General features: G+C 42.8%; 2 protein-coding genes across 2 annotated transcripts in view; both read right to left on the bottom strand.

Annotated features, from left to right (window-relative positions):
• Window positions 1–13956, bottom strand: part of clcn7 (chloride voltage-gated channel 7) — a 34131-nt gene extending 20175 nt beyond the window's left edge. The window contains exons 1-14 of the mRNA XM_003228649.4: window positions 13774–13956; window positions 9345–9416; window positions 7127–7198; window positions 6936–7001; window positions 6649–6781; window positions 6331–6440; window positions 5980–6060; window positions 5759–5821; window positions 4082–4165; window positions 3878–3971; window positions 3135–3199; window positions 2893–3009; window positions 2638–2692; window positions 2362–2422 (exon numbers count right to left, since the gene is read on the bottom strand). Coding sequence (XP_003228697.1) covers window positions 2362–2422; window positions 2638–2692; window positions 2893–3009; window positions 3135–3199; window positions 3878–3971; window positions 4082–4165; window positions 5759–5821; window positions 5980–6060; window positions 6331–6440; window positions 6649–6781; window positions 6936–7001; window positions 7127–7198; window positions 9345–9416; window positions 13774–13878 — 1178 coding nt within the window. The 5' untranslated portion in view covers window positions 13879–13956. The remainder of the gene's footprint in view (window positions 1–2361; window positions 2423–2637; window positions 2693–2892; window positions 3010–3134; window positions 3200–3877; window positions 3972–4081; window positions 4166–5758; window positions 5822–5979; window positions 6061–6330; window positions 6441–6648; window positions 6782–6935; window positions 7002–7126; window positions 7199–9344; window positions 9417–13773) is intronic.
• Window positions 13957–17044: 3088 nt separating this feature from the next.
• Window positions 17045–23743, bottom strand: ptx4 (pentraxin 4). Its single transcript, XM_008122422.3, has 4 exons — window positions 23341–23743; window positions 21501–21578; window positions 19274–20021; window positions 17045–18506 (listed from the first exon to the last, which is right to left on the bottom strand). The coding sequence occupies exons 1-4, from the start codon at window positions 23410–23412 to the stop codon at window positions 17863–17865; spliced, it is 1542 nt and encodes a 513-aa protein (XP_008120629.2). The 5' UTR covers window positions 23413–23743; the 3' UTR covers window positions 17045–17862.
• Between the last annotated feature and the right edge of the window lie 16 nt (window positions 23744–23759).

The following is a 23759-nucleotide window of genomic DNA, read 5'->3' as shown; positions in this document are numbered from 1 at the left end:
AGTTTGCCTACAACAATGGGGTCCAGGCTTCAACTAAAGAAACCCCGTTCTTTGCAAACTACGGCTTCCATCCACGTTTCTTCCCTCCTGTCATTGAAACCTCAGAAGTTCCCGCAGCAGAGGACTGGCTGCAGGAACTCACAGCGGTACAACAACTTTTGCTCCAGCAACTGGACCAAGCCAAGGAGAACTATAAACGCCACGCTGACAAACATCGCCAGCCGGGCCCCGAAATCAAGGTAGGAGACCGGGTTCTTCTGTCCACTCGTTTTTTGCCCTCCCATCGCCCTTGCCGGAAGTTAGATGCCCGTTTCATTGGCCCCTATCCAGTGGTGGCGCAACTTAACCCCGTGACTTTCAAACTCCAACTTCCGCGCTCTATGCGCATTCATCCAGTGTTTCATCGCTCCCTGCTCCTTCCGGCGGATGGTGCGCGCCCTGATGCAGACCGGCCGGCCCCCCCCTCCTGTTTTGATAGATGGGGAGGAGGAGTTCGAGGTTCAGGACATTTTGGATTCTCGCTTTCACCGCCGCCGCCTTCAATATCTCATTGACTGGGTGGGTTTTGGCCCCGAGGAACGCTCTTGGGAAGACGCTTCCACAGTTCACGCTCCCGATTTAACCCGCCGCTTCCATCAGACCTATCCCGCCAAGCCGCGGCCTCGCGCCTCGGGGAGAGAGTCCCAGGTTGAGAGGGGGCTTGAGGAGGGGGATAGTGTGATGAGTCATGGGCCATGTAGTCCCGTTCCTGGCACTGTTGTGCTAGATGAAGAGGAAAACTGGGGTTTCTCACCGTTTCAGTCAGAATTGGAACTTTCCCAGCCAGATTTGGAAACTTTGCACCTGCAAGAGATTTGTCTTCCAGAAGTCTGTCAAACAAGCCCTGAGCCTAAATCTCCTACGTTTTCTCGCCATGAGTTTTGTAAACAACAGAGGGGAGTTCAAGCGGCCTCTCGCAGGAGTGCTAGGATAGCTGCTAAGCATTCAGCTGATTAAGTCTGCTTTCCATGAGAAACTTTAAGGAGTCACACATCTGGACTCAGAGAATAGCTTTCGTTTCTGGTTCTCCAGAGAACTGCTCTTTGGCGGGAAAACGAGACCCTATTTAGGTGTTTTACCCACAAAGGGATCTTGCGGAGTCAATTCGTCAGCTACCGGAGTAGTGTGTGTGGACAGCTACTCCGTTTCCAAGCCTCGTTCCTGTTTCAAGCCTTGTTCCCTATTCCAAGCCTTCGCTCCTGTTTCCAAGCCTTCGTTCCGTTTCCAGCCTTGTTTACCTCCACGGATCTAGCCTTGTTTTCCAGGACTCAGCCTTGCCTTGTTTTCCGGATTTTGCCAAGTAATTCCACGGATCTTGTCCTTGCTCCTCGTTCCTTGTTGCCTTATACCAAGCCTTGTTTCAAGTTACTCCTTAGCCTCGCTCAAGTTTCATGGACTAAAAGACCTTGTCATCTCCCCTCACTTTGCCTGGCAAAGTGAGTGTTTCGGTTATTGGATTACAACTTTGGACCTTAATATTTCATATTGGACATTGTTTCTTTGGACTAACTTTGACCTTTCCTGAAAGGTCTATTTCTGGACTATTTCATACACTTGCTTTTATTAACTTTATATATTCCTTCAATAAAGATATTAGATAGATTCTGGCCTCTGTGTATGGTTATTGGTGCTCTGCAGCCTGGGTCGTGACAAATTAGGACTTTATTTTTCTTTTCTTTTTGTTGTATCAACCTGGAGGCATGGATGATGGGTTGTGTTGTCAAATTTCAAGATTGGGGGGCCTGTACTTTTGTTGTTTTGTCCGCTGCCCTGATGCCATCACTCTTTTATATATATAGATTAGGAAATAACATTTATACCCCAGGAAAAAGGGGGCCCGCTTATCCCCCTACCAACCCCAGAGATTACTTCGATCCGAAGACCAAAATTTGCTTGAAGTCCCTAACATACGGACTTATCATTTGTCTTCTACTAGGCAGAGAGCCTTCTCAATTGTAGCCCCTCAATTATGGAATGCCTTGCCAGTTGAAACTCGAACCACCCGAGACCTACTTGCCTTTCGGAAAGCCTGCAAAACCTTGCTCTTCCGACAAGCTTTCAATGGGTGAAAAACTCGGGGCTATGTCTGTTTTTATTGTTGCTTTTATTGTTGCTTTTATTGTTTTTATTGTTATTTTAAAGTTAAGTGTATTGTTTTAATCTATTTCTGTAAACTGCCGCGAGCCAAACTGGGAGTAGCGGTATACAAGTTTAATAAATAAACAAATAAACAAATAAATAAATAAATTGTGTTATACTCAAAATAATATTATTAGTGCTAGTTTTGCTACAAGACGACCGCTGTCCATCCAGCTCTCCTACCTGATTCGGAACATGGTCAGCCAGTAGTTCAAGGCATTGAACATGGCACCAACGATGCCGCCTGTTACAGAGAAAAAAGAAAAGAGCTCAGTTAAAGGGAGGAATAGGAGATTCTAGGGAGAGCTTCGAGGCCGGACCCCTTTGGCGGAGGAATGGCCACCCCACTGACATCCCCTACCCATCTTCCCTCTTTGGCCACTCCCTTTGGTTGATGAGAACCCTGACAGTGATTCCTAGGCAAGAATCTTTAAGAAAGGGGGGGGGGGGTGTCCTTACCCACGACCCCCATAAAGATGAAAATCGGGATCTCTTGGATGGTGTATCCCATTTTCTGAAACAGAAAGGAAACATGAAAACTAGCGAGACCAAGGGGACCTCACAGCTTCACTGAGAATAAGGAGCTTGTAATGCAACCAAATAAAGGAAAAGGGGAGGGAGGGAAGGGATGATGGTAAGACGGAAGGAAGAGAGGAATGGAGGAAAGAAAGGAGGGGAAAGTGGAAGGAAGGAAAAGATGAGCAAGGCCTTTACCTCAGAATCGAACTGTCCGAAGTTGATGAGTCCGGGGCTGGAGAGGTCGGAGGGGTTCCCTTTGTAGATGCTGAGGATGGTGTTCAAGGTGAAGGTGGAGATCATGGAGGCAAAGAACTGCGGAGGAAAGGAGAGGCACCAGAAAGACAGACAAACGTCCTCAAAACCAGTTCTCAAAAGACCCGGTCCCCTCTGCCGCCCTCAATGGCACTCCCATAAAAGGCTTCGGGGATGCCACTCACAATCCTCCATGTCAGGAACTGGTTCCAGAAGGACGCGCCTTCCTCCAAGCTGAAAAGGACACCACCTGGTCAGAGAGAAGGGAAGCCAATTAGCAACATCAAGAAACGGCAGGTCAATCACACTATGTAACACAATTTGAATAACTTTCTGTTCCTGGTTTGAAAGTATTATTTTCTGTTTAATTGTGCAGCTCTTACTTTGAAAGTAGTTGCTGTACTGCAGAAACTTCATTGTTTTGTGGCTGCAACAAACTATGTTGAATTAGTTGAGATAATTTCCTAAAAAACTATAGCAAAATGTGCTGCAGGATGTGCTGCAAAACAAAGTTTTTGCAGTTTAATAAATTTTTTCCATGTTTATTTTTATGATAGAACCGATTACAAAATGATATTTTTATGATAGAACCGATTACGAAATAACATTAATAACCCAGGAACAAAAACTGTGTTACACAGTGTGATCAAGTGCCTTATGGAGGCAACCCAGTACATGTCCTGCTATGGAGCCACAGTCCCCTTTGGACTTCCAGATCGTCCCTTGACTTTGCCAGGACCTGAATTCAGGACCTGCACTAACTAATAGGGAGCCAAGTCCTTTGTCTCTCTTGAGGGTCTTCTATCCATATGGATTTAATGGCAGTAAGAATTTCATGAGAACTAGGCATATTGTAGAGACCATGGGAGTGGCATTCATTGGACTGCAGCTCCCAGAATCCCTGGGCAGAGAAAGAGGGGTGCTTTACCCACTGGGGCCCCAAAGGCGGCTGAGACACCGGCAGCTGCTCCGGCTGAGACGAAATCCCGCTTCTCCGTGTCTCTCCGGAAATATTCGAAGATCTAGAAGCGAAAGGGGGACCAATGGAGCCTTTGGAAGTAAACCCACAAGACCCAAGCAGAGGGAATCTGACCCATTTTTGGAAAGAGCCCCCCCCCCCAAATCTGTTAACCTTGAAGTCTCTCTTTAAGGAAGTGGACCGTCCCTGGGAAATGCCTGCCGCGATGACCGCGCCAGAGTGAATCATGGGGCCTTCCTGGAAACAGGAGAAAGAGAAGTGAAAAACCTCAATTGTGAGAGATGACAGAAAGCATTTACAGGAAGGCTTTCCAAGTGACAGGGAACACCATCAATAACAATCCAAGGACACTCAGAAGGGCACCGATAGCAATTTACCTGCCAATAACGCAAGCAGACTATTTTAGAGTCTATCCTTTACTCAACTGATTGTTCAAAAACCAGCAAAGCTGCGATCCCAACCCAGGCCCGAGATCAACATTTTGTCCAACTGGGTCATGAACAGGACCAACCCTTGTTAAAGTGATTCTGGACATAATAAAATGTTCCCCATTAATGGATTTTAACTGTTAATTTTAAATTAATACCATTGATGTTTAATTCTATTTTAATGTTGTAAATATTTTTTGGATTTTTAACTATTGAAATGCTTTTAATGTAAGCTGCTTTGAGTCTCCTTTGTGGGGAGAAAAAGCAGGATATAAATAAATATAATAATTATTGTCATCATCATCATCATTTTATGTTGCCAATTTGGCACAAATCTAAGGATTCTTTATGTGGCAGACGTTGTATCCAGCTAACTTGGGGACGCTTAGAAAAAGTTGCTGGGTGGAAAGAATTTCCACTAATACATCCAAATAACAAGGACTTCTGTAAAGAACTGAGGCAGGGAGGAATCCTTCTGATCCCACCGCTGCCACCAAATTGTAAAGATGTGGGGTAGAGGAGGAATCTTTTTATTCACCCTTGCCACCAAAATGTAAAGATGTCTGGATGATGATTTTTTATAACCGCTGCCACCACTTATGGAGATGTCAGGCAGAGGATTCTTATTCTTTTTAAGCTTTCTTTATTTATTTCACTTTTGATGGTGATGTTGCTTAGTTGAGAATATGAGTGTGACAGAGACTTAGATGGTTTTAAAGAAGAAAAACAAGTTTATTTCATGTACAAAGCTTAGTGGTTCAATAACTTCTTAAAGGCACTTAAATAACAGTTACAATAGATGTTGAGGTGTTCTAACTTCCAAATACTTTCTTCTTTCAGAACTAAACTAGAAACTGATCACTTGGATCTACTGGGATGAATTCCCCTTATTCCACAGCCTCTACAAATAACCCTAAACAAGTCACCCAACTTGCTTAGTCTGGCCTATTAGAGGTCTGCCTCCCTGATTTCCTAATCTGAAACCAGTCTTTCTCCTGTGACTAAGAATCACAGACACCTAAAATAAGTCACCTTATTTTAGAATTGACTCTAATTCCCTCATTTGAGCCACCCTGATCCTCCACTTGAGAATCAGTCTTCACTGTAATTCCACCATTACAGACTAAAGTGGGTTTAAAACGTTCCCTCCTTTTCTCTTCCAAACGGCGGTTGGCTCCACCCCCGTTGTTATGGCAACTGCCTCAGAATGCTAAGATGGCTACCTTCCCCTAAATATTATCAACTCTAATACTTACCATTTTAAACTTAGCCAAACATGACTGTTTAAACAAAATCAAATAAACATGTCATCCATAAATCAAAATAAAAACACACACTTCTTTACAACTTCCAATAACTAAAACAAATGATCCAGTTTCTCTCCCCTCCTCCGGTCTGTTACCTTCCCGACTGCCAGGCCGCCGACCACCGAGAAAATCACACCGCAGACCTTGACCACCAGCGTCTGCAAGAGAAGCGGGTCCAGAGGTTCATTTTCAAAACCAACACTTTCAAAGCATTTGCAATATAGAGGAACCCAGGCTTAGCCTTTGCGGGCCTTATACAGGTAGGTAAACAAGGACTGAGGATAAAGCTTCAGTGGAGACCCCTTTTCCCCCTTACCTTCAGTCGGACCACGTGCGGGATCTTGACCCCATTAAGGTAGCACTTGATTTGGGGGATTCCACTCCCGGCTGCAACTGGCTGCAAAGGTGCAAATAAAAGCATGTGAGTTTCCATGCAGACCTTTCCTCTTCAGAAGCAGGGAGCAGCCACTGACTAAGGTGCCCTCAAAACAACACAGGGACAAAAATTGTGCTACATACTATAATATGTGCATCCTATAATATATGAATGTGGACAGAATGCAAGTTTTGCAGCTAAGTGAACTGAGACCTATGCAAGTTGAGCTTCCCTTATCCAAATACATTGCAAGATGGTGGGACAGAAGCAGAATCTACAGCAGAGGCCTACCTCAACAAAGGCGACAATTGCGGAGCCCAACATCACAAAGCCCGCATTAAGGGTGGCCCAGAGCAGCAGCGCGAAGGACAAGTTGCCCGTCTGGGTGAATTTGTCAATATCTGAACAGAGAGTGGGTCAAGGGAGAGAAGCTCTAGGCACAGAGTCATGCGTCATTGAGATTATAGTAAAGCCATCATGGGATTTCGTGGCTCAAATGAGGTTTGCCTTGGCCTCCCCCTGAGGCTGAGAGAGTGTGACTCTTCCAATAGGCTTCCATGGCAGAGCGGGGATTTGAACTACAGCCTAAAGAATCCGGCCAAAGGATACTGCCCTTGACCACCTTGTACTTCAGCCCAGCGATGTATTCCACCACAATGTCAATGAAGCAGGCCACCAGGCCAGTCAGGATGCCAATCATGGCGCAGATGACCCAGCGCCGGATCTCCACTGTCCGGAAAGCCTGATGCAGAAAAGTGAGGCAGAGAGCCCTTCAAATGGAGATGTTTGTTGTTTTTCAAGCCCCACATTCTCTGGAAGACAACAAGGGGCATCTACCCTGCTCTTGTACATGGCTCAATGCCATGGGACCTTGGCAGTTGTAGTTGGAGACTCACCGTGTGGTTGATCCGTTTCTCCTCCTCCAGGAACAGCTGGTTTTCACAGTTATCATAATCCAAGCTCTGCAGGGAGAAGAGGAGAGCTTTAGTTGTGGATTCCTGCCTGATGGAATAGGGCCTTTGGGATCCCTCCCAATTTTAAGAAGTCCCAATTCCTTGCTCCCCAAACCCTTCCCTTCCTGTCTCACCTCATACTTGAGAGAGAGCAGCTTCTCACTGTGTGGGATCTCATGGGGAAAGGGCCTTGGGGCATCTGCTTCCTGCAAGAAAGAGACAACTGTCCAGTTAGTGAACCCAGTCATTGAACCCCAAACATTATTTATTTGTCTGTTTCCCAGGGTGCATCTACACTGTGGAATGAATGCAGTTTGGCACCACTTTAACTGCTATGGTTCCATGGGATCCTGGAAGCTGTAGTTTGTACTCTTTGGAGGAGAAGACTCAAGATCTATAAAGCTACAACTTCCAGGATCCCATTACATTGATCCAGGGCCATTCCACAGTGTAAATGCAACCAAAGATAACTTTACACAAATATGCACATACTAGCTGTGCCCGGACACGCGTTGCTGTGGCAAAGTATGGTGGTATGGGAAATAAAGTATTGAAGAATTGGTGGTAGTTAAGGTAAAGGGTAAAGGTTTTCTCCTGACATTAAGTCCACTTGTGTCCGACTGCACACTGAAGTAGATTATATGGCAATGTGGAGTCAAGATAATCCAATTCAAAGCAGATAATATAAGATTAAAAATGGGTTATATAGCTGTGTGGAAGGGCCTTGAGTCTACACTGCCATATAATCCAGTTCAAATCAGATAATCTGTATTTTATAGGCAGTGGGAAGAGGCCTAAGTGAGGCCTAACTGTGCCTGTCCCCTGGGCTGAGTGGGTTGCTAGGAGACCAAGTGGGCAGAGCTTAGCCTTTTAAATGGCAGCAACTGGATAAAAACAATTCTTCCTCTCCCTCTAATTAGGACTTTAGTTTTCTTTTCTTTTTGTTGTATGAACGTAGAGGCATGGATGAGGGGTTGTGCTGCCAAGTTTAGTGTTTCTGGGATGTGTAGTTTTGTTGTTTTGTCCTAGGCTGAATTTTTTTTATCCTTTTATATATATAGATATATTCATATGTATAAACATATATTTGCATGTGTGTGTGTATACATATATATACATATATGTATGTAGAGTCTCACTTATCCAACATTCTGGATTATCCAATGCATTTTTGTAGTCAATGTTTTCAATACATCCTAATATTTTGGTGCTAAATTCGTAAATATAGTAATTACTACATAGCATTACTATTGAACTACTTTTTCTGTCAAATTTGTTGTATAACATGATGTTTTGGTGCTTAATTTGTAAAATCATAACCTAATTTGGTGTTTAATAGGCTTTTCCCTAATCTCTCCTTATTATCCAACATATTCGCTTATCTAACATTCTGCCGGCCCATTTACGTTGGATAAGCGAGACTCTACTGTATGTAAACATACACACACCTACACATATGGAATTCAGTACCTCTTGAACTGCCACAGCTCAATACCATGGAATCCCGGGAGCTGTAGTTTGGCACTCTTTGGCAGAGAAAGTCACAGACCATGTCAAACTACAATTCCCAGGATCCCACAGTCTTGAGCCAGTTCAAGCAGGGTCAACCTGCATTAATTGGACCCTTTTATTTATATTTATTATTATTATTATTATTTATTTATTTATTTATTTACTACATTTATATCCCGCTCTTCTCACCCCGGAGGGGACTCAGAACGGCTTACAAATCAAATGTACATACAATATATTATTAGCATAGCACAATAAGCGTTAAATTAGTATATTGTAGTATATCATTATATGGTAATATTATTGGTAATATTACATTTAATCTATATATATATAAAAGAGTGATGGCATCACGGCGACCCACAAAACAACAAAACTACAGGCCCCCCAACCTTGAAATTTGACAACACAACCCATCATCCACGCCTCTAGGTTGATACAACAAAAAGAAAAGAAAAATAAAGTCATAATTAGAGAGAGAGGAATAATTGCTTCTATCCAATTGCTGCCAGTTAGAAGGCTAAGCTCCTCCAACTTGGTCTCCTAGCAACTCAATTAAAAATAATAAAAAACACTAAAAATTGATACAATAAAATACTATAATAACAGAAAATAACTAAAAATAATACAAGAAAATAATAAAATATAATAAATAAAAATATAACTTACAATAAAATTAATAAAAAAATGCAAATAACATCAAATAAAAATTACACAACAATTTTTAACCAATACCACCACCACTTTGCCACAGCAACGCGTGGCCAGGCACAGCTAGTATATAATATATTTTGGCCTGCCTTGCAGGGCTAGCATAGCCCCTTGGTCCCTTAGACTGACCGGTTCCTGGTCATCACTGAGGTCCACGTTGCTCAGGCCTCCAAGCCGCGAAGAGGAGGAGGAGGATGAAAGCTGAAGGGGCAGAAAGAGAAAAGAAATATTATACACATTTCATTGTGTGCAGATGCAGTGGCGACTGTCTAGGTTTGATCCAGAACTTTTATGGTGTTCTATCGAAATGATCATGTTCTAGACCTTCCAGTGGATTCCTAGGGGTTTTTGTTTTTTATTTCTGGGGAAAAATAATACTGAGATGGTGTCTTTCTTGGAGGATGAGAGTGTGACCAGCCTAAGGTGTGTTTCTTGAGAGAGGATTCGGACTCTGATCCCATTTGGATGTAGTTTCAGAAGCCTTGCACTTTCTCTTCTGAGGCCACACCAAATTATCACTCCTGGGATCACACAGTATTTCAGTTGGACCACACTGCATTCATTCTGCAGTGTAGGTTCACCTATAGAGATGGGGAGGGAGAAAAACAGTGCCCAAAGGACTGGAGAAATATTATTATTATTATTAGCAACTTCGCTTCCTCCTCTCTCAGTCCATGGGAAATCCTTGATGGCGGCACACACATTGCACAATACGGCACCAACAAGTCCCTTCTTGCACAAGAGGACCGCTCCCAAAAATAAGGCCAAAAAAAGAAAAAGAAAAAAAAGAAGCATCTACATCAGGCATGGGAAAACTTCAGCTCTCCAGGTGTTTTGGACTTCAATTCTCACAATTCCCAACAGCCTACCAGCTGGATTCTAAAGTTAGAAGAGACCCCAAGAGCCATCCAGTCCAACCCCCTTCTGCTACAAAGCAAGGCATCATCCGATCCCTCCCGACAGATGGCCATCCAGCCATAGATAGGATTTGGAAAGAGAGATAACAAATAAGAGATATCTATGATAGGTATATCATTGAATCCCAGAGTTGGAAGAGACCTCAAGGACCATCCAGTCCAACCCCCTCCTGCTACAAAGCAAGGCATCATCTGATCCCTCCCGACAGATGGCCATCTAGCCATAGATATGACTTGGAAAGAGAGATAACAAATGAGAGATATCCGTAATAGGTACTTCAATGAATGCTAGCGTTGGAAGAAGCTTCAAGGGCCATCTGGTCCAACCCCCTCCTGCTACAAAGCAAGGCACCATCTGATCCCTCCTGACAGATGGCCATCCAGCCACAGATATGATTTAGAAAGAGAGATAACAAATGAGAGATATCCGTAATAGGTACTTCATTGAATGCTAGCGTTGGAAGAAGCTTCAAGGGCCATCTGGTCCAACCCCCTCCTGCTACAAAGCAAGGCACCATCTGATCCCTCCTGACAGATGGCCATCCAGCCACAGATATGATTTAGAAAGAGAGATAACAAATGAGAGATATCCGTAATAGGTACTTCATTGAATGCTAGCGTTGGAAGAAGCTTCAAGGGCCATCTGGTCCAACCCCCTCCTGCTACAAAGCAAGGCACCATCCGATCCCTCTCAACAGATGACCGTCCAGCCATAGATAAGATTTGGAAAGAGAGATAATGAATAAGAGATATCTATGATAGGTATATCATTGAATCCTAGAGTTGGAAGAGACCCCAAGGGCCATCCAGTCCAACCCCCTTCTGCTACAAAGCAAGGCACCATCCGATCCCTCCTGACAGAGCCATAGATATGATTTGGAAAGAGAGATAATGAATAAGAGATATCTATGGTATTTGTTTATTTATTTATTTGTGACATTTATATCCCGCCCTTCTCACCCCAAAGGGGACTCAGGGCGGTTTACAAGTATATATACATATAATATATTATACAACTATACTGCAATATTATTTGTAATTTTGCATGTAATATAAATATACAATTAAAACAGTGAATTGTGGTTGTTGATAGGTATATCTTTGAATCCTAGATTTGGAAGAGACCCCAAGGGCCATCCAGTCCAACCCCCTCCTGCTACAAAGCAGGGCACCATCCGATCCCTCTCAACAGATGACTGTCCAGCCACAGATAAGATTTGGAAAGAGAGATAATGAATAAGAGATATCTATGATAGGTATATCATTGAATCCTAGAGTTGGAAGAGACCCCAAGGGCCATCCAGTCCAACCCCCTTCTGCTTCCAAGCAAGGCACCATCCGATCCCTCCCGAAAGATGACCATCCAGCCATAGATAAGATTTGGAAAGCGAGATAATGAATAAGAGATATCTATGATAGGTATATCACTGAATCCTAGAGTTGGAAGAGACCCCAAGGGCCATCCAGTCTAACCCCCTTCTGCTTCCAAGCAAGGCGCCATCTGATCCCTCCTGACAGATGACCATCCAGCCATAGATATGATTAGGAAAGAGAGATAATGAATAAGAGATATCTATGAAGGGCCATCCAGTCCAACCCCCTTCTGCTTCCAAGCAAGGTGTCATCCGATCCCTCCCGACAGATGACCATCCAGTCATAGTTATGATTAGGAAAAAGAGATAATGAATAAGAGATATCTATGATAGGTATATCATTGAATCCTAGAGTTGGAAGAGACCTCAAGGGCCATCCAGTCCAACCCCCTTCTGCTTCCAAGCAAGGCGTCATCCGATCCCTCCTGACAGATGGCCATCCAGCCATAGATATGATTTGGAAAGAGAGATAACAAATGAGAGATATCCGTAAGAAGTACTTCATTGAATCCTAGAGTTGGAAGAGACCTCAAGGGCCATCCAGTCCAACCCCCTCCTGCAACAAAGCAAGGCACCATCCAATCCCTCCCGACAGATGGCCATCCAGCCATAGATATGATTTGGAAAGCGCGATAACAAATGAAAGATATCCGGAATAGGTACTTCATTGAATGCTAGCGTTGGAAGAGACTTCAAGGGCCATCTGGTCTAACCCCCTTCTGCTTCCAAGCAAGGCGTCATCCGATCCCTCCCGACAGATGGCCATCCAGCCATAGATAAGATTTGGAAAGAGAGATAATGAATAAGAGATATCTATGATAGGTATGCTAGTACTAAAATTGAATGCTAGTGCTAAAAGAGACCCCAAGGGCCATCTAGTCCAACCCCCTTCCGCTTCCAAGCAAGGCGCCATCTGATCCCTCCTGACAGATGACCATCCAGCCATAGATATGATTAGGAAAGAGAGATAATGAATAAGAGATATCTATGAAGGGCCATCCAGTCCAACCCCCTTCTGCTTCCAAGCAAGGTGTCATCCGATCCCTCCCGACAGATGACCATCCAGTCATAGTTATGATTAGGAAAAAGAGATAATGAATAAGAGATATCTATGATAGGTATATCATTGAATCCTAGAGTTGGAAGAGACCTCAAGGGCCATCCAGTCCAACCCCCTTCTGCTTCCAAGCAAGGCGTCATCCGATCCCTCCTGACAGATGGCCATCCAGCCATAGATATGATTTGGAAAGAGAGATAACAAATGAGAGATATCCGTAAGAAGTACTTCATTGAATCCTAGAGTTGGAAGAGACCTCAAGGGCCATCCAGTCCAACCCCCTCCTGCAACAAAGCAAGGCACCATCCAATCCCTCCCGACAGATGGCCATCCAGCCATAGATATGATTTGGAAAGCGCGATAACAAATGAAAGATATCCGTAATAGGTACTTCATTGAATGCTAGCGTTGGAAGAGACTTCAAGGGCCATCTGGTCTAACCCCCTTCTGCTTCCAAGCAAGGCGTCATCCGATCCCTCCCGACAGATGGCCATCCAGCCATAGATAAGATTTGGAAAGAGAGATAATGAATAAGAGATATCTATGATAAGTATATCATTGAATGCTAGTGTTAAAAGAGACCCCAAGGGCCATCCAGTCCAACCCCCCCTCTGCTTCCAAGCAAGGCACCATCTGATCCTTCCTGACAGATGATCACCCAGCCTATTGGGAAAAAAACCTCCAGAGAAGGAGACTCTGAATCTGTCTTATTGTCTAATAAATCGTTAGGAAGTTCTTCCTCATCTTTAGGTTGTTGTTTGGCGAGGCCCAGTTGCCTTTGGCAAAGAAGGCTATGAAGACCTCGGCCAAACTACAACTCCCAGGGGCCCATAGCACTGGGCGATTCAAGCGGCATTCCTTCTCCTTATTTGCCTCATATGACTCTTTCCATTTTTTCTCAAAAGCATGTGATTTCCCCCTGTAAACAATGGAAGGCTTTTCATCAGAGGCTGCTTGGTGACCATCTGATACTCAGCCAAAGGGTGGATCAGTCATGGGGAGACTTGGGCCCTCCCTTCAGGTGTTTTGGACTACAACTCCCAGCATTCCTCACAGCCTCAGGCCCCTTCCTTTTCCCCCTCAGCCGCTTAAGCGGCTGAGGGGGAAAAGGAAAGGGCCTGAGGCTGTGAGGAATGCTGGGAGTTGTAGTCCAAAACACCTGAAGGGAGGGCCCAAGTCTCCCCATTTGGGGTTCCCCGTCGCCGCCTCACCTGCCTCCCTCTGGCGCCGTTGAGCAGGAGGGGCGTGCCCTCCCCGCGGCCCTCGGCCTCCCGCTCCCGGCCGGACCAGGACACCTTCTTCGAGACGTTCGCCATCGCCGCGGCTGAGGGGAAGCCGGCAGGCGAAAGAGGCCCGCCGTCATGTGACCCGGCCGCGGAGGGAGGGAGTGAGCGGGAAAGGGGCGGGGCCAAGATAAGGGAGGGGAAGAAAGGTGTCACGTGATGCCCCTGCCTCCCGGAGCATCACGGGAAATGGAGTCCCCAGGGCAGGCGAGGCCAAAGAGGAGGAGGCGCACAGGAAGGATTGGAAAGGAAGGATTCCAGAATTACAAGTGGTTATGGGTAACATTATATATCTGTCTCTTTCTCCATATATGTATGAGTCCCTTCGAGGAGATAGGGCGGAATAAAAATACAGTAGAGTCTCACTTATTCAAGCCTCGCTTATCCAAGCCTCTAGATCAGGGGTCCCCAAACTTTTTAAGCCAAGGGCCGGTCCACAATCCTTCAGACTGTTGAGGGGCCGGATTATCATTTGAAAAAAAAATACAAACAAATTCCGATGCACACTGCATATGTCTTATTTGTAGTGCAAAAACAACAACAACAACAACAAGAACAATGAAAGAACAATACAATATTTAAAAATAAAAACAATTTTAACCAACATACATTTATCAGGATTTCAATGGGAAGTGTGGTCCTGCTTCTGGCCAATGAGATAGTCAAGTTAATTAGGGTTGTTGTTGTTGTTGTTGTTGTTGTGTGCCTTCAAGTCATTTCAGACTTTGGGCGAGCCTAAGTCTAAAATTTATTTATTTATTTATTTATTTATTATTTACTGCATTTATTTACTACATTTGTATCACACCCTTCTCACCCCAAAGGGGACTCAGAGTGGCTTACAAATTATATGTACATACAATATATTATATTATTAGCATAGCACAATATTAGCATTATATATTACTATATTGAGCTGTACCTCTATACTGTAATATTATTAGTAATATTATATGTAATATAGAATATATAATTAATATTATTATATGGTATTATTATTAGTATTACATTGTATTACATTGTAATATTTCTATCAATATTATATGTATATATAATATTATTATATTATTAAAACTGATATAAAAATTATATTATAAAACTGAGGGCAGGGGCCAGGTAAATGACCTTGGAGGGCCGCATCCGGCCCCCGGGCCTTAGTTTGGGGACCCCTGCTCTAGATAATCCAAGCCATTTTTGTAATCAATGTTTTCAATATATCGTGATATTTTGGTGCTAAATTCGTAAATTCAGTAATTACAACATAACATTACTGTGTATTGAAGTACTTTTTCTGTCAAATGTGTTGTCTAACATGATGTTTTGGTGCTTAATTTGTAAAATCATAACCTAATTTGATGTTTAATAGGCTACTCCTTAATCCCTCCTTATTATCCAAGATATTCGCTTATCCAAGCTTCTGCCGGCCCGTTTCGCTTGGATAAGTGAGACTCTACTGTAAAGTTTTTTTTTTATATTATATTATATTATTTATTTATTTACTACATTTATATGCCGCTCTTCTCATCCCGAAGGGGATTCGGAGCGGCTTACAAATCAAATGTACATACAATATATTATTAGCATAGCACAATATAAGCATTAAATTACTATATTGTACTATATAATTTTATGGTAATATTATTAGTAATATTACATTTAATATATAATATAAATATTTTATTGTATTATTAATTAGTATATTGTATTACATTATAATATTATCAATATTATAAGTACATACAATATATTGTATATTTATAAATTATTGTATATTATATATATAGCATGTTGCTATGGCATAGGAGACAAGATGGAACTATCTTCCTGGCTCATATATACACACACACATAAATACATACACATTTATATACATATAAACATATACACACATATATACACATTTATTACACGCATATACATTCATACACATTTATACATATATGCACACATATATACATACACATTTATACACATACGGTATATACATATACACATATACAGTAGAGTCTCACTTATCCAACGTTCTGGATTATCCAATGCATTTTTGTAGTCAATGTTTTCAATACATCGTGATATTTTGGTGCTAAATTCATTAATACGGTAATTACTACATAGCATTAATGTGTAATGAACTACTTTTTCTGTCAAATTTGTTGTATAACATGATGTTTTGGTGCTTAATTTGTAAAATCATAACCTATTTTGATGTTTAATAGGCGTTTTCTTGATCTCTCCTTATTATCCAACATATTCGCTTATCCAACATTCTGCCGGCCCGTTTCTGTTGGATAAGCGAGAGTCTACTGTATATTCACATGCATACATACAAATTTATCCACATATATACACACATATGCATACATACATTTATACATATACAGTAGAGTCTCACTTATCCAATATAAATGGGCCGGCAGAACATTGGATAAGTGAATATGTTGGATAATAAGGTGGGATTAAGGAAAAGCCTATTAAACATAATTTTACAAATTAAGCACCAAAACATCACGTCTTACAACAAATCAACAGAAAAAGCAGTTCAATACACAGCAATGTTATGTAGTAATTACTGTATTTATGAATTCAGCACCAAAACATCACAATGTATTGAAAAGATTCACTACAAAAACATAGTCTACTAAAAGGCAGACTGCGCTGGATAATCCAGAACGTTGGATAAGCGAATGTTGGATAAGCAAGACTCTACTGTATATACATTTATACACACACGTATGCACACATGTATACAGACATACTGTACATATACACACATTGTAATCCTTGAATTATTTAATTTTATCGTAAATATACATTGGGGGCACCCTATATTAGGACTCACCCATAACCTCCTGCAATTGTGGAATCAATAACATTTAATTAGTAATTAATAATTTTAAAATTATTATTTTTAGCAAATTTAGCTTGCAATGGGGGAAGTGAATATTTAAATAGTAGAAATCAGGAGCCAAGAGAAGGCCCATGACTCAAGATCAGCATCCCTTCATCCTCCTCCTCATCCAAGCCTGACTTTCCATCTTGATCCATTTTTTTCCAGAGACGTGGCCCGCCTTAAACGAGCAGTGTAACTTTGCTTCCCTCTTGACATCAAGAAGGAAAACGGGCCAAGCCAATTCCAGAGCTCTTTCCCTCTTGGTCTCACCCGATGGGGGACAAAATGAAGATCCAATGAGGTCATGAGTGAGGAATAAAGTAACTTTATTGATGCATTAAACTTCCTCCCCTCCCCCGATTATTTGCAGTTACTTCTTCAGAAAAGGGCATTTAGGGCACTTGAAAGAAGCATTATTTCCAACAAATGTCCAAGTCGCATGCCATTGTCTTCTTCCTCTACTTCTTTCTTTGTACCTCTCTATCTCTCTAAAAAAGAGACTCAAAGCAGCATACAGTAAAACCAGTCAAAATGATATAAAACCTATAAATATACAAACATTAAAATAGAATTACATGTTCATGGTTTTAGAAACAAAGTTAAAACCAATTAAAACCAATAGCTATGACTTCTAAAGTCAGTATGAAACTACAGAGCTCACAATTGCATAGTACTTGAGCCATGGCAGTTAAAATGGGGTCAAATAGCATAAATTCTATATAATGTAGAGGCACCCATTACCTGAACCTTTCAATTTAATATACATCCAATTTAATACACACACACACATACATATTCTGCAAACAAGAGTGCTTGGTCCAACACTTTTTTCTACACTCAAAAATGAAGCGCTTAGTAATGCAATTGGATTTTTGCCATTCTCTGTTTGCAACCCTTTATAGTCTGAGCCTGTTTGCAACCCTTTATATACTCTGGACCAATTAAAACTACACACACACACACATATATATATATGGAAATGAGAGCATCATTCATGGATCAGAGATGATGAGAAGATCGGGGCCAAACATCCTTGCTCATGCCTGCTTTGGCAGGATTGTTTCTGTGGGACCCCTGGAAGCTGCATCCTAGAGGTTTTTGGCCCATGCCATACGTCCCTTTTTCTTTCAAAGGCAGTGTTCAAGGCAGGCGCACTCCACCTTCTTCACTGACCCATGGAGCGTGGAGACATTGGCCAAAGTGAGGAGGGGTCCTCGGGGAACGCCGTTCCCGATCGCCATTCCGGAGACCTCCCCGGGTGTTAGAGCCCGGTCCCACAGTGCCAGCCCTGCCAAGGATCCCACGAATGATTCGGAGGCTTCGAACCCACCTCCAAGGCTGTCCTGCTCCTGGCCTAGGATCAGTGACCCTCCCGAGGGGATCTCATAGCCCTTGCGGAAGTGGGAGCCCACCGAGACCACCCTCCGGTCCACGTAGAACCAGTAGCGGCCCTGGAGGGAGGACCAGATGACGCAGAAGTGGTGCCAGGCCCCATCCAAGAGGCGCCCTACAGGAAGCTCCCGGAAAGCGGGGTCCCCGATGACAAAGTGGATGGTGCTGCGGGGGGCCGCGTCCCGGCCATGGAGCACCAACTTGTTGTCATTCTCCTCCGTGGCATAAGACAGGATCGTGCCCAAGTAGCCGGCCCCCGTGTGAACCCAGCCACAGAGGCTCAGCTCCAGCAGAGCAGCCGGGAGGAAGGATGGCCCGAAGGAGGCAAAGCTCTCCGTGGAATTGTTGGGGAAGACGAGCATGGAGCCCACGTTGCAGACTGTGAGGAGGAAGGGAAGAAACAGGACATAATGATAATGACAATAATAATAATAATAATAATAATAATAATAATAATAATAATAATAATTGCATTGGAGAAAACTAGCATGAAGCCCACATTGCAGTAAGGGAGGGAGGAGAGAGGAAATAAGGACAATGACAATAACAATAATAATACAGTAGAGTCTCACTTATCCAAGCCTCGCTTATCCAAGCTTCTGGATTATCCAAGCCATTTTTGTAGTCAATGTTTTCAATATATCATGATATTTTGGTGCTAAATTCGTAAATACAGTAATTACAACATAACATTACTGCATATTGAACTACTTTTTCTGTCACTTTTGTTGTATAACATGATGTTTTGGCGCTTAATTTGTAAAATCATAACCTAATTTGATGTTTAATAGGCTTTTCCTTAATCCCTCCTTATTATCCAAGATATTCGCTTATCCAAGCTTCTGCCGGCCCGTTTAGCTTGGATAAGTGAGACTCTACTGTAATAGCGGGAAAGACCGCAATGGAGCTCACATTGCAGACTGCAAGGAGGGAGGAGAGATTAAATTAAAATGATGACAACAACAATGCTATAGAATCATGGGAGTTTGATGAGGCACCAGCAATCTTGGGCAGAGACAGGTCAAGGCCTTGTCAAACTACAACCCATGGCATTGAGCCATAGCAGTTCAAGTAGTCTCAAACTGCATTCCTTCGGCAGTGTATGTGCCCCAAAGTAGGTGAGACTAAGGATGCTTTGGTACGTACTTGTGCCTGGCCTCCGCGTGGCTCCTGGTGCCTTTTGCCTCTCATTCTGGGCGGCTGGCTGTGGTCCCGGGCGAGGGGGCTCCTCTGGATCTGGGGGCATGTCTTTTGGAGCTCCCTCCTGGTCAAGAGGGGCCCCGCTCTCCATCACTTTACTTTGCATCTGAGCTGCCACCAGCCGGACGCTTTCCTGCTGCAGCTTCTCCCCTTGCCGGTGCTTGGCCCGCAGCTTCCTCAAAGCGGGTCTCTGGCCACCGGCTGCCTGGGGCTCCTGGCTCAGAAGGTGGGCTGCGGCCAAGTGACTGGGCAAGAGGACCTCATTGTGGTCAGCACTCTCCTTCAGCTGTCGCTCCAGTCCGTCTATCTTGCTCCCTTGGACTTTCAGGGCATCCTGGAGCCCTTCGATGACTTTCTGGAGGCTTTCCAGCTTGGCCTGGCCCTCCTGATTGCAAAGGGCCACTGCTTGGGTCAGATTAGCTAAGAGAGAGGCCTCGTGCTCCTTCTGAGCTTCCTTCTCCTGTTCCCTCCTTTCCACCTCCTGCTTCTTGGCTTTGCGCTGAAACCTCTTGGCCCAGGATTTCAGCTGGTTGAGCTCGGCCTCCATGTTGGCCTGGCTGGCGTTGGCTGCGGCCCCCATGGCCTCCTGCCGGTCCCAGAGCTGCTCGAACCGGGCATCGATGTTGTAAGAGACGTTATAGTTCCCAGCAATCTCTTGGAGACGGAGGAGGGTGACCTCCTGGAATCGGCGGAACTGAGAAAAGCACCAAAATGGCAGGATTAGGACATTCAGTTAAAGTTTTCTCAGGACAATGGTAGAATATAAAGGGAGAAACCCATGAAAAACTACTAACTTTATTATTCAGAAAAGCAAAAACACAACAACAAAAAAGCAGGATTTCAATATTCAATGAAATCATCCTGGAGTCAGATCGTATATGGGCAGAGAAACCAATCATGCAAAATGATGAAAAACCACCAACTTTTTTATTTAGAAAAGCGAAAAAACAAAACAAAACAAAAAGTAAATATTTTGGAAGAAAATGGACTATATATATAAAAAACAACCTTAAAATGATTATAAAATATCAGCAACTTTCTTATTTCAACTAATAAGATGGTCCTTGGAGTCCCTTCCAAATCTATGATCCTATGGTTCTAATATGAGATTATTTTTTTCCCTTCCCCACTGACTTCTTGGAGCAGATGAGTAAAACTGTCTATATTTAGGCCATGAGCAAGGCTCCAGCTGAGTGTCCTTATTTATAGGGTTAACTGGAAATATTTCTACAGTAGAATTACTAGATTAACGTGCTACTGCTGTGTTATATTTATGACCACACAACATTGTGATCATTCCTTCTCAATGTATGAGTGCCTCGTCCGTCAATTCCACCCCCAAGTTTATCCCATTATAGAATGGCTTGTTTCATTTAATACATTTTCATATAAAATTGAGCCAACGTGGTGTTTCGCCATTTACGATAATGCAAAATGTTCTATTGGTGCATGCAATGGGGAATTCAAAGTCTCTCAGATTGCTTTGAGAAAGCAAAACCTCCTATTCATTCCAAAACATTTGTAGGGATTTCAGCTTGCTTTTGTTATACAGGTGGGTTTAGAATCTGTCTCCAGAAATAAGTCCATCAGACAACCTCAAGTCTTTGAATAATTTTAACATGTTTTAGGCTGCATCCACATTGCCACATAATGCAGTTTGAATTTGCATTGTATGGTCAATGTAGACCCAGTATGTGTTTTAATGGCCTTTTATGTATTTTAACTAGGGCTGGATCTATACTGCCATATAACCCAGTTTCTGATCCCAGATTATTTGCTTTCAACTGGATTATATGGCAATGTAGACTCATATAATCCAGTTTAAAGTGAATAATCTGGGATCTGATACTGGGTTATATAGTACCTTGGGGAGAGGCGGGTAGGAGATTAATTAGTATTACTATTACTAGGTTACGTAAAAAAAATTGAAACATTTTCTGTCCCTGTTTTGAAAATGTTACACAAACTATGTTGAGTTGGTTGAGACTCAATGAGATATTCATTGAATAACAAGAGCAAAATGTGCTGCAAGATGTCCATCCTGCAAAAACAAGGGGTTGTTTTTTGCAATTTTAATAAACTTTTCCCATGTGTTTTATGATAGAACCAATTATGAAATGGCATTTATAACCTAGGAACAAAAATCATTTTACATCGTGTTATTATTACTCACCTGCTCTTCCAGGCGCCGAAATCTTTCAAAAAACGGCTTTCTTGCCTCTCCAGCCACTGGCTGTTGAAGGAGGGCATCCTGGAGAAACAGTACAGCCAAAATTAGGAAAACAGTCACCTTTCGTCCCATCCTAAGAGTCTCTGAATGCAAGCTGTGAATTCAAAAGATGTGGTTTGGTCTCAAATGCTCTGTTTGTCTGAGCAGAAATGGCTGCAGTAGCTGCCTCTACATACCTTCCCGAATGATCCGCTTCCCTCCCTCCTTCCAAAAAGCTAAAAAGAGGCCCTGGATTGTGCTCAGAATAGATGAGATCCACAGACTTGTCTCTGGCATTCCCAAGGAGCCAAGTTTAGTCCAGAAGCCGGCGCCAGTTGATGCGGCATAAGAGCAACGCAGGGAGGAGGGAAGTCCTCAAATTAGGAAAGGCACCGTTTTTGAGAACATGTCCATCTACTTGCATCTCATGCGCCACAGAATCTAAGGCGTACCTCAATTTTCAAAACCCTAAAACCAAAAAAAAAGTATTTGCTGCTATGTTTATGTGGAAGGGGTATCCATTTACAGAGACAGACTCCCGCCTCCACAAACAGCTACAAGTCCCTGTGCTGAGGAGCCACAAAAGGCACTCCTTCCAAGGGCATTGTAGGTTATAGCGAGCACCATGAACATGTCCAAGAGACCTGCCAATGTCCTCCACAAACACCATTCTGCCCACCACCCTAGTAAAGGCTTCCATACGGGGACAAGTTCATCCTAGATTTTCTGTTTTTCTTCCAATAACAACACCTCTCAATGTTCCTTTCCCTCTCCATTGGTGTGGAATTTGCATGACCCTGCCCACTGCCTCCCTTAACCCTTTCCTACTCTTCTCTATGGCATACAGCAAACAGAGGAATTGATCAGCAACTGAACAGACTGGAGTGGTGACAACATGATGGAAGTTGTAGTTCACCCTGCATCAAGACACAGCACTGTGACTCCCACTGAAAATGGATCTGAATCATGACCAGGTTTGGAGGGAAATTGATCTTGATTTATAGGAGTTGTAGGTCATCTACATCCAGAGAACACTGTGAACCGAATCGATGGATCTGGACCAAACTTGCTACGGATTATGGCATTCGTAGTACCTTCACTCACTTCCAGAGACCACTGCAACCCCCACGAATGACAGACCTGGATCAAACTTGGCACACAGATCTTCCATGACCCACTTTATGTCCTAGTGCGATTTGGTGGCGGATGGACCACGGATGATGGGATTTGCAGTAGCTTCACTCACTTCCAGAGACCACTGAGATCCCCACGAATGACAGACCTGGACCCAACTTGGCACAGAGGCATGGCCAACTTTGAATATTGGAGGGGTTTGGGGGTGATTGGGCCGCGATTTTAGGAATTGCTGTTTGCCCACATCCTTATGCATTTTCTAATAAATAGAGCTTAGAAAAATTACCAAACTGATATGACCTAACACCCCAAAACAAACAATGCCTTTTTCAAGTAACCCAGGCACCGCTGTGTCCCCAAGATAGTAAATAATAATAATAATAATAATAATAATAATAATTTTATTTTTGTACCCCGCCCCATCTCCCCAAAGGGACTCAGGGCGGCTTACATGGGGCCAAGCCCAGTCAACAACAATGAAATAACACCATAAAACAGATTAAAAACAATAGTCTCACTTATCCAGTCTCCACTTATCCAATGTTCTGTATTATCCAATGCAGTTGGTGCAGTTGACATTGTAGTCAATGTTTTTGTAGTCAATGTTTTCAATACATTGCGATATTTTGGTGCTAAATTTGTAAATACAGTAATTACTACATTACGTTACCATGTATTGAACTGCTTTTTCTGTCGATTTGTTGTCAAACATCATGTTTTGGTGCTCAATTTGTAAAATCATAATGTAATTTGGTGTTTAATAGGCTTTTCCTTAATCCGTCATTATCCAACATTTTCACTTATCCAACGTTCTGCCGTGCCGTTTATGTTGGACAAGTGAGACTCTACTGTAATAATAATAAACCTTTATTTATATCCCACTTTTCTCCCTCATGGGACTCAAAGCAGCTCACAAAATATTAATATTAAAATCATAAAAACAACAATCAGGGTACATCAATAATATAAGCATAATAGGATAAACAGATTAATAAACAGTAATAGTATTATTATTAATAATAATAGCCACAACCCTCCCTTCAAATGCCCTTTCTGTATCCCTCTTCTCCTCGAAAAACTTTACTTTCA

The sequence above is a fragment of the Anolis carolinensis genome, unplaced genomic scaffold, assembly GCF_035594765.1.
Source record: "Anolis carolinensis isolate JA03-04 unplaced genomic scaffold, rAnoCar3.1.pri scaffold_13, whole genome shotgun sequence".
Taxonomy (NCBI): domain Eukaryota; kingdom Metazoa; phylum Chordata; class Lepidosauria; order Squamata; family Dactyloidae; genus Anolis; species Anolis carolinensis.
The sequence above is the reverse complement of the archived record's forward strand: the minus strand, read 5'-3'. Positions and strand labels throughout refer to the sequence as shown.